Source organism: Tachyglossus aculeatus, chromosome 26, assembly GCF_015852505.1.
Source record: "Tachyglossus aculeatus isolate mTacAcu1 chromosome 26, mTacAcu1.pri, whole genome shotgun sequence".
In the NCBI taxonomy this organism is placed as follows: Eukaryota; Metazoa; Chordata; class Mammalia; order Monotremata; family Tachyglossidae; genus Tachyglossus; species Tachyglossus aculeatus.
Window position 1 is genome coordinate 18,179,522 of NC_052091.1, and position 15,490 is coordinate 18,195,011.

General features: G+C 46.2%; 1 protein-coding gene across 3 annotated transcripts in view; it reads right to left on the reverse strand.

Annotated features, from left to right (window-relative positions):
* Positions 1–15,490, reverse strand: part of USP8 (ubiquitin specific peptidase 8) — a 72,669-nt gene that overhangs the window by 37,003 nt on the left and 20,176 nt on the right. For all 3 annotated transcript variants that reach the window (XM_038767072.1, XM_038767071.1, XM_038767073.1), the window contains 4 exons: positions 15,005–15,167; positions 13,299–13,341; positions 9,429–9,588; positions 4,138–4,300 (listed from right to left, as the gene is read on the reverse strand). In XM_038767072.1, coding sequence (XP_038623000.1) covers positions 4,138–4,300; positions 9,429–9,588; positions 13,299–13,341; positions 15,005–15,167 — 529 coding nt within the window. The remainder of the gene's footprint in view (positions 1–4,137; positions 4,301–9,428; positions 9,589–13,298; positions 13,342–15,004; positions 15,168–15,490) is intronic.

Sequence of the window (15,490 nt, forward strand, 5' to 3'; positions counted from 1 at the left end):
ACAGACGACAGAACAAAACATGTAGACGGGTGTCAAAATCGTCATTACAAAAGAATCAAATCTTGTATTCATGGACATGGTCCACTTCCGATTCTGTGGCCTCGCCTTTATGATCTCTTAATAAAGGCAACACAAATAATAATAGTGTTTACTACTATTATTATTATGGTAATTGTTAGGCAATTACTATGTGTCAACCAGCGAAGCAGCGTGGCTCAGTGGAAAGAGCCCGGGCTTTGGAGTCAGTGGTCATGGGTTCAAATCCCGGCTCCGCCAATTGTCAGCTGGGTGACTTTGGGCAAGTCACTTCACTTCTCTGGGCCTCAGTTACCTCATCTGGAAAATGGGGACTGACCGTGAGCCCCCCCCAACCGTGGGACAGCCTGATCACCTTGTAACCTCCCCAGCGCTTAGAACAGTGCTCTGCACATAGTAAGTGCTTAATAAATGCCATCATTAAGCACTGTTCTAAGTACCGGGAGAGAGACTAGTTAATCAGGTCGGACACGGTCCGTGTTCTACAGGGGGCTCACAGTCTAAGGAGGAGGGAGAAAAGGCACTGGATCCCCATTTTTACAGATGTTGAAACCGAGGCACGGGGCAGCAGTAAAGTGACTTGGCCAAGGTCACACGGCAGGCAACAAGGTAATCGGGTTGTCCCACGTGGGGTTCACGGTCCTCATCCCCATTTTGCAGATGAGGTGACGAGGCACAGAGAAGCTAAGTGACTTGCCTAAGGTCATATCCCTCCCCATCCCCCCCGCCTTACCTCCTTCCCCTCCCCACAGCAACTGTATATATGTATATATGTTTGTACGGATTTATTACTCTATTTATTTTACTTGTACATATTTATTCTATTTATTTTATTTTGTTAATATGTTTTGTTTTGTTGTCTGTATCCCCCTTCTTGACTGTTAGCCCGTTGTCGGGTTGGGACCGTCTCTATATGTTGCCAACTTGGACTTCCCAAGAGCTCTGCACACAGTAAGCGCTCAATAAATACGATTGAATGAGTTGTACATATTTATTACTCGATGTATTTATTTATTTTACTTGTACATATTTCTTCTATTTATTTTATTTTGCTAATATGTTTTGTTGTCTGTCTCCCCCTTCTTGACTGTGAGTCCGCTGTTGGGTAGGGCCTGTCTCTATATGTTGCCAACTTGGACTTCCCAAGCGCTTAGTACAGTGCTCTGCACACAGTAGGTGCTCAATAAACACGATTGAGTGAATTGTACATATTTATTACTCTATGCATTTATTTATTTTACTTGTACATATTTATTCTATTTATTTTATTAATATGCTTTGTTTTGTTGTCTGTCTCCCCCTTCTTGACTGTGAGCCCGTTGTCGGGTTGGGACCGTCTCTATATGTTGCCAACTTGGACTTCCCAAGCGCTTAGTACAGTGCTCTGCACACAGTAAGAGCTCAATAAATACGACTGAGTGAATTGTACATATTTATTACTCTATGTATTTATTTATTTTCCTTGTACATATTTATTCTATTTATTTTGTTTATATGTTTTGTTTTGTTGTCCGTCTCCCCCTTCTGGACTGTGAGCCCGCTGTTGGGTAGGGACCGTCACTAGATGTTGCCAACCTGTACTTCCCAAGCGCTTGGTCCAGTGCTCTGCACACAGTAAGCGCTCAATAAATACGACTGAATGAATGAATGGAAGTGGTAGAGCCAGGATTAGAATCCAGGTCCTCTGACTGCCAAGCCCACGGTTTCCCCTCGGTCCCGCCGCCGACTCCCCCGCCTCTCACTCCAAACTACGGGGGTCCCTCAAGGCTCAGTCAGTTCTGAGCCCCCTTTTATTCTCCTTGTAGATGAATTATTTCAGTTACTTCATCTGTAAAATGGGGATTGAGACTGTGAGCCCCGTGTGGGGGCCGTCCCAGACTAAGCCCCACTTTTCCTCCTCTTCCACTCCCTCCTGCATCACCCTGACTTGCTCCCTTCGCTCTTCCCCCTGCCTCAATCCCACAGAATTTATGGATATATCTGTCATTTTCTTGATTTAGACTGATGCCTGTTTCCCTGACTTGCTCCCTTCGCTCTCCCCCCCCCCTCAATCCCACAGAATTTATGGATATATCTGTCATTTTCTTGATTTAGATTGATGTCTACCTGTACTGATGCCTGTCTCCATTCATTCATTCAATCGTATTTATTGAGCGCTTACTGTGTGCAGAGCACTGGACTAAGCGCTTGGGAAGTCTAAGACGGCAACATCTAGAGACGGTCCCTACCCAACAGCGGGCTCACAGGCTAGAAGGGGGAGAGAACAAAACCAAGCATATTAACAAAATAAAAGAAATAGAATAAATATGTACAAATAAAATTAATTAGTAATAAATCCATAATAAATACATCAATAAATTAGTAATAAATCCGTACAAACATATATACAGGTGCTGTGGGGAGGGGAAGGAGGTAAGGCAGGGGGGATGGGGAGAAGGGGAAGAGGAAGAAGGGGAGCTAGACTAGTCTCTAGACTGTGAGCTTCCACTTGTCACCCCAAATTCTTCCTGTCATTCCCGTAGACTGTGAGCTTGTTGTGGGCAGGGATTGTCCCTCTATTTTTGTTCTGTACTTTCCTAAGCGCTTAGCAGAGTGCTCTGCACACAGGAAGCGCTTAAATACGACTGAATGAATGAATGAATGACAGGGACTGCGTCCAATCCGATATGGCTGTATCCACCCCAGAGCTTAGAAGTGGTAATAATAATAATAATAATGTTGGCATTTGTTAAGCGCTTACTATGTGCAAAGCACTGTTCTAAGCGCTGGGGGGATACAAAGTGATCAGGTTGTCCTACGTGGGGCTCACAGTCTTACTCCCCATTTTACAGATGAGGTAACAGGCTCAGAGAAGTTAAGTGACTTGCCCAAGGTCACACAGCAGACATGTGGCGGAGCCGGGATTCGAACCCATGACCTCTGACTCCAAAGCCCGGGCTCTTTCCACTGAGCCACGCTGCTTCTCTGGGCTTGGGAGTCGGAGGATGTGGGTTCGAGTCCAGGCTCCGCCACCTGTCAGCTGTGGGACCTTGGGCAAGTCGCTTCCCTTCTCTGGGCCTCAGTTACCTCATCTGTACAATGGAGACGAAGAACTGTGAGCCCCATGCGGGACAACCTGATTACCTTGCATCTACCCCTGGGCTTAGAACAGTGTTCGGCACGTAGTAAGCGCTTAACAAATGCCACAATTAACAACTGAGTAAAGACCCTCTGCTTCGGGGATCTCACCCACCCCGACGGGTTCCACTATGCCGACGACCTGCATCTGCATCTCCGGCCAACCTTTCCCCCTTTCTGCAAATCTCAAAGCGTCTCTTTTGCCCAGTACCCGTTCATTCCGAGCCCCACATGGGACCTGATTATCTCGTAACTTCCTCAGTGCTTAGTACTGTGCCTAGAACATACTAAGCACTTAAATACCACAATTACTATTACTATTATTGTGTAGCCCTTATATACCTATCTTTAAACTCTGTTGCTAACCCTTACCTGTAACATTAATGCCTGTCTCCCCCACTTGACCCTGCTAAATCTATACTAAATTTACTAAATCCACTAACTAAACTTTAATACTTACTAAATAACTAGTTTACCTAATTTACCATACCATCTCAAACACTTATGGCAGTGCTCTAGACGGTAAACTCATTACGGGCAGGGAACGTGCCTGCTAATTGTTGTACTGTACACTCCCAAGCATTTAGTACAGTGTTCCGCACACGGTGAGCGCTCAATAAATATGCCTGAATGAATGAATGAGCACACACTCAATCTCCTTAAGGGCTGGGACCCTATCTGATTCTCTTGTACTAAGCACTTAGTACAGCGCTACATTCTAAGTCGGTGCTCAATAAATACAATTGACTGATTTTAGTCCCACGGCATTTATGTCCACATCCTCAATCTGTTCATTTATATTAACGCCTGTCTCCCCTTCTGGACTGTAAGCTCCTTGTGGGCAGGGAAGGTGACCACCACCTCTGTTATACTGTACTCTCCCAATAAATACCACGGATTGACAGCACGGGGATGACTGTAATCACGATCCTTGCTCAACCGACTGACGGCACGAGGACGAATAATACCGCGCTCCTCACCGACCTTAAAAAGTGCATCTTTCAGGCTGCGTAGCGTTGTTCCGAGAAGTAAATCTTTCGCCGAGCTAAACCAGTCAAGCAGCACCACAAAGTCCACCGAGCCCCGATTTTTCCAGGTTTCCTTCGAAGTCTCTGGGAGGTTCGCTTCGATCCGATGCGTGGTCGTTCTGAAAGTTTTGCAAAAAGCTCGTCAGACGGCTGGCCCTCCCGATGCACCCCGAGGCTGACGCACGTTGGACCATTAGCTCATTGTGGGCAGGGAATGTGTCCGTTCATTATTCTACAGTGCTCGCCCAAGCACTTAGTACAGTGCTCTGCACATAAAAAGAGCTCAATAAGTACGCTTGACCCAACGAGGATTATAGAGTGCGGTCCGATAGCTAGAAAGTGCGGCCAGGAATCGAGACTATCGGACGATGCAATGAAGTTACCTCCCAAAGTATAAACGACAAGACTGTCCTGGGAACTTAAGCCTTCAAATGTTTGGACCATTCCACAGTAGGACGAAAAGCAGCGTGGCTCAGTGGAAAGAGCCCAAGCTTTGGAGTCGGGAGGTCATGAGTTCCAATCCCGACTCTGCCACTCATCAGTTGTGTGACCTGGGGCAAGTCACTTAACTTCTCTGGGCCTCAGTTACACCATCTTCTACACTGTGAGCCCGCTGTTGGGTAGGGACCGTCTCTATATGGTGCCAACTTGTACTTCCCAAGCGCTTAGTACAGTGCAATGCACACACTGAGTGCTCAATAAATACGATTGATTGATTGATTAATCTGTAAAATGGGGGTGAAGACTGTGAGCCCCACGGGGGACAACCTGATCACCTTGTAACCTCTCCAGCACTTAAAACAGTGCTTTGCACCTAGTAAGCACTTAATAAATGCCATCATCATCATTATTATTATTTCGTGAGATTTCTGATTCTCCGACAGACGTGCTCTTTCTATATCGGAGTCTACGCGTTATGGTGGCTAAGGCCCTGCCAGAAATAACAGGAAGATTTAGGAGATGCAGCGTGGCTTGGTGGAAAAGAGCAAAGGCCTGAGCGTCGGAGGACCTGGGTTCAACTCCCAGGTCTGCCAACTGGTTGCTGTGTGACCTTGGGTAAGTCACTTACCCTTCTCTGTGCCTCAGTTCTCGTGTTCTCCCTCCCCTTTAGAATGTGAACCCCAGGGACAGCGTTCAACCTAATTAACTGGTGTCTATCCCACCGCTTAGAACAGTGTTTGACACACAGCAGGTGCCTAACAAACACTATTAAAAAAACCCAACTCCAAACTCTTCCCAGAAACCTGGCTATTCCTGGTTGGATAGGGGATCCACACAGGCACGTCTTCCACCACTTTTGCCTGGAAACGGGCAAGTAAACAGTTTTTCATCCGGGGGGTGGTACTGAAAAATTTGGGAAGGGCAGGTTAAAAATTTGGTAGGCTAGTGAAAATACTTTGCGACCCCATCTACGAGGTTGCCATGTCATAATTCCATTATTTTACAATGCGATTTATCATCAGCCTTCTAAGAGCCTTTTAGAACAGGCAACCAGTCGCCTGAAATTATACGGTTGGAAGGGGACCTGGGTTCTAATCCCGGCTCTGCCAAATGTCCCCCCTCTCCATCCCCCCCATCTTACCTCCTTCCCTTCCCCACAGCACCTGTATATATGTATATGTTTGTACATATTTATTACTCTATTTATTCATTTATTTTACTTGTACATATGTATTCTATTTATTTTATTTTGTTAGTATGTTTGGTTTTGTTCTCTGTCTCCCCCTTTTAGACTGTGAGCCCACTGTTGGCTAGGGACTGTCTCCATATGTTGCCAACTTGTACTTCCCTAGCGCTTAGTACAGTCCTCTGCACACAGTAAGCGCTCAATAAATACGATTGATGATGATGATGATGACCGTGGGCTTGTCATTTAACTTCTCTGGGCCTCAGTTTCCCTCCTGCTTGGAGCGTCCCATACGGGACAAGAACTGTGTCCAACCTAATTCACCTGCATCTACCCCGGCGCTTAGAATAATAATGATAATAATAATAATAATGGCATTTATTAAGCGCTTACTATGTGGAAAGCACTGTTCTAAGCGCTGGGGGGGATACAAAGTGATCAGGTTGTCCCACGTGGGGCTCACAGTCTTCATCCCCATTTTACAGATGAGGTAACAGGCTCAGAGAAGTTAAGTCACTTGCCCAAGGTCACACAGCAGACATGTTTGACATATAGTAAGCACGTAAATACCATCTAAAATAAAAAGGCAAACAGTCATCTGGCCTTATTACCCTAGCTTTGTCAAACAAAAAAGCACAAATCGCCTATCAAATTAAACTGAAAGGAGCAGGAAGTGGGAAGAGTCAAAGCTGTCATTAACTATCATCATCAATCATCAATCGTATTTATTGAGCGCTTACTGTGTGCAGAGCGCTGTACTAAGCGCTTGGGAAGTACAAATCGGCAACATATAGAGACAGTCCCTACCCAACAGTGGGCTCACAGTCTAAAAGGACCAACTATCATTGGTCTTCCCCCTCCCTCGCCTTCAAGGCTGATTCCAGGGGGAAGAAGCTTGGCTCAGGGGAAAGAGTCCGGGCTTTGGAGTCAGAGGTCATGGGTTCGAATCCCGGCTCCACCAATTAGCTGTGTGACTTTAGGGAAGTCACTTCACTTCTCTGGGCCTCAGTTCCCTCATCTGTAAAATGGGGATTAAGACTGTGAGCTCCCTGTGGGACGGCTTGATCACCTTGTAACCTCCCCAGCGCTCAGAACAGTGCTTTGCACATAGTAAGCGCTTAATAAACGCCATTATTATTATTACTGATTGGGACCACCAAAATGGGAAGATGCCTCCCATCCATCCATCCATCCATCTATTCATTCAATGGTATTTATTGAGCGTTTACCACGTGCACAGCACTGTACTAAGTGCTTGAGTCCAATAAACAGAATAAGCAGACGTGTTCCCTGCCCGTAACAAGCTTACAGTCTAGAAAGGGAGGCAGAAACACGAAGAAATACTTTCTAATATATAATTTTAAAGATATGTACATAAATGCCGTGGGGTCCTTTGACTCCCACTGAATGAATCCACTAGCATTCCCCACCCCATTCAGCAGGTACCCCAGGCAGCACGGCCTAGTGGATAGCACCCAAATGGGAGTCAGAAGGACCTGGGTTCTAATCCCGGCTCCACCACCCGTCAGCTGTGTAACCTTGGGTAAGTCACTTTATTTCCCAGGGCCTCAGTTTCCTCATCTGGAAAATGGGGATTAAGACCGTGAGCCCCGTGTGGGATGGGGCCTTGATAATAATAACAATGATGGCATTTGTTAAGCGCTTACTCCGTGCAAAGCACCGTTCTAAGCGCTGAGGGGATACAAGGTGATCAGGTTGGCCCAGGTGGGGCTCACAATCTTCATCCCCCATTTTACAGATGAGGGAACTGAGGCACACAGAAGTGAAGTGATTTGCCTCAAGCTGACAGGTGGCGGAGGCGGAATTAGAACCCATGACCTCTGACTCCCAAGCCCGGGCTATTTCCACGTTGCTTCCCAGGTTGTGTCCAACCTGATCAACCTATATCTACCCCAGTGCTTATCATCAATCGCATTTATTGATTATTTATTATTATTATTATTTATTGATTATACGATTGATGATGATGATGATGCTTAGAAGAGTGCTTGGCACATAGAAAGCGCTAAACAAGTACTATTATTATTATTATTATTGTTGTTATCATTATTATTATTCACAATGGCACCATCCAGGCCCGGAAACATCACACGCCTGTCATTTCTACGGCGGCAAGTGTTCCTTAGGTGGGCGGACAGGAAAAGGAAGGGAAAAAGAAATGGGAAACGAGGAAGGATGGGTCTCCGCTAACCCAAAGGTGAGTCTCCGACGTGGTCCACTGTCATTCGGTCGGTCAGCGGTATTTACTGAGCGCTTACTGGATGCAGAGCACTGTACTAAGCCTTCCCAGACTGAGCCCCTTCCTTCCTCTCCCCCTCATCCCCCCCATCTTACCTCCTTCCCTTCCCCACAGCATCTGTATATATGTATATGTTTGTACATATTTATTACTCTATTTATTTTACTTGTACATATCTATTCTATTTATTTTATTTTGTTAGTATGTTTGGTTTTGTTCTGTCTCCCCCTTTTAGACTGTGAGCCCACTGTTGGGTAGGGACTGTCTCTATGTGCTGCCAACTTGTACTTCCCAAGCGCTTAGCACAGTGCTCTGCACATAGTAAGCGCTCAATAAATACGATTGATGATGATGATGATGATATGACACATCCATGTGACCTTGGTGACAATCACCTGTGACGGCCTGTGTGGCTCAAAGGGTCAGTGTGAGACCCCAGTCCATACTGAGCACCCATACACCTGCCCCTTGGGATGCCGTTATTCTTCATGCTGACGGAGCCTGATTCCATTTCCTCACTCCTTACGAAACGTTTGCTGAAAAATGGTCCCTCCTTTTGTGGTAGAAGGAGGTTAGGAGGTGATTTTTTCTTGTTTTTAGGTATTTGCTAAGCACTTTCTACGTGCCAGCCGCCGTTCTAAGCCCCAGGGCAGACGGAAGGTGATCGGGTTGGACACGGTCCACGTCCCACATGGGACTCCCTATGTTGGTCCCCAGAGAAGTGACTTGCCCGTAGTCACGCAACAGATAAGTGGAAGAGCCGGGACTAGAACCCGGATCCTTCTGATTCCCAGCTGTGAGCCCGTTGTTGGGTCGGGACCGTCTCTATACGTTGCCAACTTGTACTTCCCAAGCGCTTAGTCCAGCGCTCTGCACACAGTAAGCGCTCAATAAATACGACCGAATAATGCTCCATCCACAAGGTCATTAGTTAATTATAGTACCTGTTAAGCACTTACTATGTGCCATAGTATTTGTACATATTTATTACTCTATTTATTTTACTTGTACATATCTATTCTATTCATTTTATTTTGTTAGTATGTTTGGTTTTGTTCTCCGTCTCCCCCTTTTAGACTGTGAGCCCACTGTTGGGTAGGGACTGTCTATGTTGCCAACTTGTACTTCCCAAGCGCTTAGTCCAGTGCTCTGCACACAGTAAGCGCTCAATACGATTGATTGATTGATTGCCAAGCACTGTTCTAAGCGCTGGGGCAGATACAAGGTGATCAGGTTGTCCCGCGTGAGGCTCACAGTCTTAATCCCCCTTTGACAGCTGAGGGAACTGAGGCCCAGAGAAGTGAAGGGACTTGTCCAAGGTCACGCGGTTTCCCATCCCGCTAGAGCCACATTCACCTACCCTGGTTTGATGGCTTCCTCGGGGACACTCAGAGAGCTGACAATAGAGGAAGCTTGAAAATCTTTCACACTGCGGGCATCCATTATGATCAAACTGACGCTCTTATCCGTCATCATTGTGAACAGTTTCTCAGCTGTAACTGCTCCCCGGGATACGGAGTCTGGAACAGAAATAACCAGAAATCAGTCCAATTTTGACCGTTCGCTCCTTTCCCTGAATGAAAAGGAAATTTGCAATGTCAATCCTGTTACACCCATTCTATTTGCTAAGGAAGATCTACTGATGTATACGAGGTATAACGAAAGAAATACTGAACATCCGTCAAGCCACCGCATTACCCGGTATAGTAATACGGATTTTTAAATGTTTAGTGCTTCGGGTTTTTAATGATTTGAATGAATGTAGGCTAGATAGTAACGATGGCATTTATTAAGCGCTTACCATGTGCAAAGCGCTGTACTGAGCGTGGTATCACTTGAGGCTCAAGACCACCCATTCACTGCTGGGCAGGTTGGTAAAGCGGGGCTTGAAGGGAGGTTAAAAAGAGTCAATTTGGGGAATTTTAGAATTCGGATTAATCCATTTTGAGCACCTGCAGTGAGCAGCGCACTGTACTGTGTGCAATGGATGTAAAAGACATAATCCCTACCCATGAGAGGATGATATTCCCATTGGAGGGAACGTTTTTACCAACTCTGTTATACTGTATTTTCCCAAGCGCTTAGTACAGTGTTTTGCACACAGTAAGCACTCAATAAATTCACCTGATTATGATTTACAGATGGGAGAAAGAGCTTAAAGACTGTAAGCCCACTGTTGGGGAGGGACCGCATCTATATGTTGCCAACTTGTACTTCCCAAGTGCTTAGTACAGAGCTGTGCACACAGTAAGCGCTCAATAAATACGATTGATTGATTGCGGGCAGGGAATGCGTCTGTTTATTGTTCTATCGTACTCTAACAAGCGCTTAGTACAGTGCTCTGCACACAGTAAGCGCTCAATACGATTGATCGATTGACTGATTAAAGCGCCTGATACTTTTTTTTTTTAATGATGGCATTTATTAAGCGCTTACTGTGTGCAAAGCACTGTTCTAAGCGCTGGGGTGGTTACAAGGTGATCAGGTTATTCCACAGGGGGCTTACAGTCTTAATCCCCATTTTACAGATGAGGCAACTGAGGCCCAGAGAAGTTCAATGACTTGCCCGAAGTCACAGAGCTGCCAACTGGCAGAGCCGGGATTTGAACCCATGACCTCTGACTCCAAAGCCCGGGCTCTTTCCACTGAGCCATGCTACATTGCTTGCGTCGTGAAAAGAAAAAATGATCTGACCTATTTCTCCTCCTTAGCCCCGTGTGGGATAACCATGTGGGATATTTAGCGGGCCGAAATAGCTCAGTTGGGAGAGCGTTAGACTGAAGATCTGAAGGTCCCGGGTTCTGGCACGTGTTGTATTTTAGGGGAGGTAGCGTGGCTCAGTGGAAAGAGCCCGGGCTTTGGAGTCAGAGGTCAGGGGTTCAAATCCCGGCTCCTCCAATTGTCAGCTGGGTGACTTTAGGCAAGTCACTTCCCTTCTCTGGGCCTCAGTTCCCTCATCTGGAAAATGGGGATTAAGGCTGTGAGCCCCACGTGGGACAACCTGCTCACCTTGTAAACTCCCCAGCGCTTCGAAAAGTGCTTTGCACATAGTAAGCGCTTAATAAATGCCATCATTATTATTATTATAACGGACAGTGTCCACCCTGATTAGCCTGAAGCTACTCTGGCACCTAGTAGACTGCCTGGTTCCAAGAAAGAGCTTAACAAATACCATTAAAAATAAAAAAGGCGATGGTGAATCTCAAGCGGCAGAAGACGGCCGGGCGCCTGGATTTTTGGCACCCGGTAAAAGAGCGGTATATTTCAGAGTTGGTGAGATGAGAGCCATCATCATCAATCGTATTTATTGAGCGCTTACTGTGTGCAGAGCAGAGCCAGCGTGGAGACTAGTGATGATCACATCTAGTGTGGCTCCAAGTTGGAGAACTTGTGAGTGGCAAGAGGTAAAAATAATAGACAATGATATTTGTTAAGCGCATACTACGCATCAAGCACTGTTCTAAGCGCTGGGGTAGATACAATCGAATCCGGTTGGACACAGTCCCTGTCCCACATGGGGCTCACAGTCTTAAAATCCCCATTTTTCCGGATGAGATCAGTCAAGTGACTCGTCCGAGGCCACACGGCAGGCAAGTGGTGGAGCCGGGATTAGAATCCAGGTCCTTTTGACTCCCGGGATGAGGCTCTATCTACTAAGCCACGCTGCTTCTCCAAATAATAATTTTGGGAAGGAAGCCTGGCGGAAGTTGGGAAGGGGGAGGAAGCGGCCGGTTGGCGGGACGTGGAGAACACACGTATGGCACGGACGTTCCTGAGGTGAAGGAGAGGAAAATGAACAAAAAATGAACAAAATGAATGAAAATGAACACTGAAAATGAACAAAAAGTCAGTCCTCGTGGTGGGCAAAGAACGTGCCTGTTATAGTGTACTCTCCCAAGTGCTTAGTGCAGGGCTCCGCACACAGTAAGCACTCAATAGTCAACCGTATTTATAATAATAATAATAATGATGGCATTTATTAAGCGCTTACTATGTGCAAAGCACTGTTCTAAGCGCTGGGGTAGCTACAAGGTAATCAAGTTCAGGCGTAATCGCCATTTTCCAGATGAGGTAACTGAGGCCCAGAGAGGTTAAGGGGCATGCCCAAAGTCACACAGCTGACAAGTGGTGGAGCCGGGATTTGAACCCATGACCTCTGACTCCAAAGCCCGGGCTCTTTCCACTGAGCCACGCTGCTTCCCCTAGTGCTTGCGGTGTGTGGAGCCCCGCAATAAACGCTTGGACGAGTGCAATATAACCATCTAAAGGACACACTCCCTGCCCACAACGAGCTTCCATTCTAGAGGCCGCAGAGACGGGGCGGGGTAAGGCGCTAGATGACGACCGATACTTGTCGGTCCTGGACGGAAGAGGGAGATCAATCAATCAATCAATCGTATTTATTGAGCGCTTACCGTGTGCACAGCACTGTACTAAGCGCTTGGGAAGTACAAGTTGGCACCATATAGAGACAGTTCCTACCCAACAGTGGGCAAAAGCTTTGTGGCTCAGTGGAAATAATAATAATAATATTGGCATTTGTTAAGTGCTTACTATGTGCAAAGCACTGTTCTAAGCGCTGGGCACTGTTCTAAGCGCTGGGCACTGTTCTAAGCGCTGGAAAGAGCCCGGGCTTTGGAGTCGGAGGTCCTGGGTTCAAATCCCAGCTCCGCCAATTGTCAGCTGGGTGACTTTGGGCAAGTCACTTCACTTCTCTGGGCCTCAGTTCCCTCATCTGTAAAATGGGGATTAAGACTGTGAGCCCCCCGTGGGACAACCTGATCACCTTGTATCCCCTCCAGCGCTCAGAACAGTGCTTTGCACATAGTAAGCGCTTAACAAATACCATCATTATTATTATTATTATTAAAAAGAGAAGGTGAAGGAGGGTGAGGTGAAGAGAGGGGACGAGAGGCCGTGCGGCTCCTTGGGGGAGCGGGGCGGGGGGACGCGATGGCGTCTACGGTGTAACGGGCCTCGGTGACTGTTGGGGAGACGGTGACCGGGGGGCTTCCCGAGTAGCCCAGACGGTCCTTGCTACTTGGGGTTGGTCGGGGGAGCGTCTATCTGGGGCCCGGACAATCGGGGTTTGGAACAAGTGGATCCGAACGGAAGACATGAATGAAACATTTAATTAAAGGGGCTGACCCGATTCTGATGATTGAAAAAAAAGAACAGAAAAGTCAAATAATGGATACTGATTTGGGTGAACAAAGCAAACTTCACTGACCTTGCTCAACTTTTTCACTTCTTTCCTTCTTTTCCCCATTGATCTGTTCCAAAGAAACGGGTAATTAGTAAATAAAACAGTAGGCGGTAGGCATTTTATAAAACCAAGGCTAAAATACCACGGGCAAAGCATCTGGACCGTCTCTAGATGTTACCAACTTGTACTTCCCAAGCGCTTAGTACAGCGCTCTGCACACAGTAAGCGCTCAATAAATATGACTGAATGAATGGACATTAACAGAAGGCTGAAACTCTGACCAGTTTTACCACACTGACTATTTGTACTTCCCAAGCGCTTAGTACAGTGCTCTGCACACAGTAAGCGCTCAATAAATATGACTGAATGAATGGACATTAACAGAAGGCTGAAACTCTGACCAGTTTTTACCACACTGACTATTTGTACTTCCCAAGCGCTTAGTACAGTGCTCTGCACACAGTAAGCGCTCAATAAATATGACTGAGTGGACATTAACAGAAGGCTGAAACTCTGACCAGTTTTACCACACTATTTGTACTTCCCAAGCGCTTAGTACAGTGCTCTGCACACAGTAAGCGCTCAATAAATATGACTCAGTGAATGGACATTAACAGAAGGCTGAAACTCTGACCAGTTTTTACCACACTGACTATTTCTTTAGCTTTCCTATTTACTTTTCCGCCTGACGCCTCGAACGCAGTGTGAGAATACCACAAGAATATTTTACAGATCCTCTCTTTTGCCGAACTGTCGGAAAACAGGGGTGCGATTCTATACAAAACGGATGAGAAAAAACTTTTCCCAGGCCAGCTACTGCACTAAAATTTCAAAGAGAAAGATTAGGAGGGTAGTTCAAATACAATCAGCAGTGGTAAAAAAAAAACTGACCGTTTCGTGTTTTAAATCAATAGCTATTTCGCCTACTTCAACTGCCCGACTACAGGACAATTTGAGAGCACTGTTCTAGAATAAAAGCTCATATTTATAGGAATTGGGCTTCCGCTTGTGGCATTTAAATCCCTTTAATTTTAATTGTCTGGGATCAAATCAAATCAGATCAAATGACAACTGATCGATTGTCGTACAACACAATGGGCCCGCACCTTGTTGACCCCATTGCCGTCTCTTCCAAATTCTGGTCAACTCTGTCTCACGCGCCTTTTCTGCTCTACTGCTGTCAAGTCAGCTTTTCTCCAACTTTCTGGCTAGCTTCTCATCACCTCCAAAGCCTGGCTGATTCTACCACGGACACTACTGCCCTTTTTTTTTTAATGGCATGTATTAAGCGCTTACTACGTGCAAAGCACTGTTCTAAGCGCTGAGGAGGTTACAAGGTGATCAGGTTGTCCCACGGGGGGCTCACAGTCTTCATCCCCATTTTAGAGAAGCAGCGTGGCTCAGTGGAGAAGAGCCCGGGCTTTGGAGGCAGAGGTCATGGGTTCAAACCCCAGCTCCGCCAATTGTCAGCTGTGTGACTTTGGGCAAGTCACTTAACTTCTCTGGGCCTCAGTTCCCTCATCTGTAAAATGGGGATTAAGACTGTGAGCCCCCCGTGGGACAACCTGATCACCTTGTAACCTCCCCAGCGCTTAGAACAGTGCTTGGCACATAGGAAGCGCTTAATAAATGCCATTACTATTATTATTTTCAAAATGCCTTTTTTTTTTTAAACATAAAACAGTCTCAGAGTCACTGCCAATTCCTTCAGTTTACAAATTTCACAATACCTTCTGACTTCTGCCTTTTGGGTCCAAAACCTTCTCCGAAGTAGTCTTTGTTGAAACCTTTCCACCATCTCTTCCCGCTTCCTGCTTTTTCTGCTGTTGCAGCTGCTGTTCGGCCTGTCTGTCCTTTTCTTCGAGCTTCTTCCGAACTTCGGCCTCCTCGTATCTAGTGGAAAAGAGAAGTCACGTTGTCGTTTGCGTGACAACCGTAGTTTTGTGCCTGGATTTCCAGGGTTCTAGAAACTTCGCATCTCCCGTGAAACCCTTCTGTAGTCACGTGCACCCCATCCCCAGTTTAAATTTGTAAAAATCGACAATGCCAACGGGGTTCTCTTTCAAGCTGTTTATTAATATGCTGTTCATCAGCTTCTTCTCGGGAACTATGTAGTGATAAAAAAAGCGCTTGGAAGTAAATTCACCACCTCAAACTGAAGCTGTTCAACACCCCCCTGGCTCTCCCTTAATAATTCTGCTTCAGTTTCATAGAAA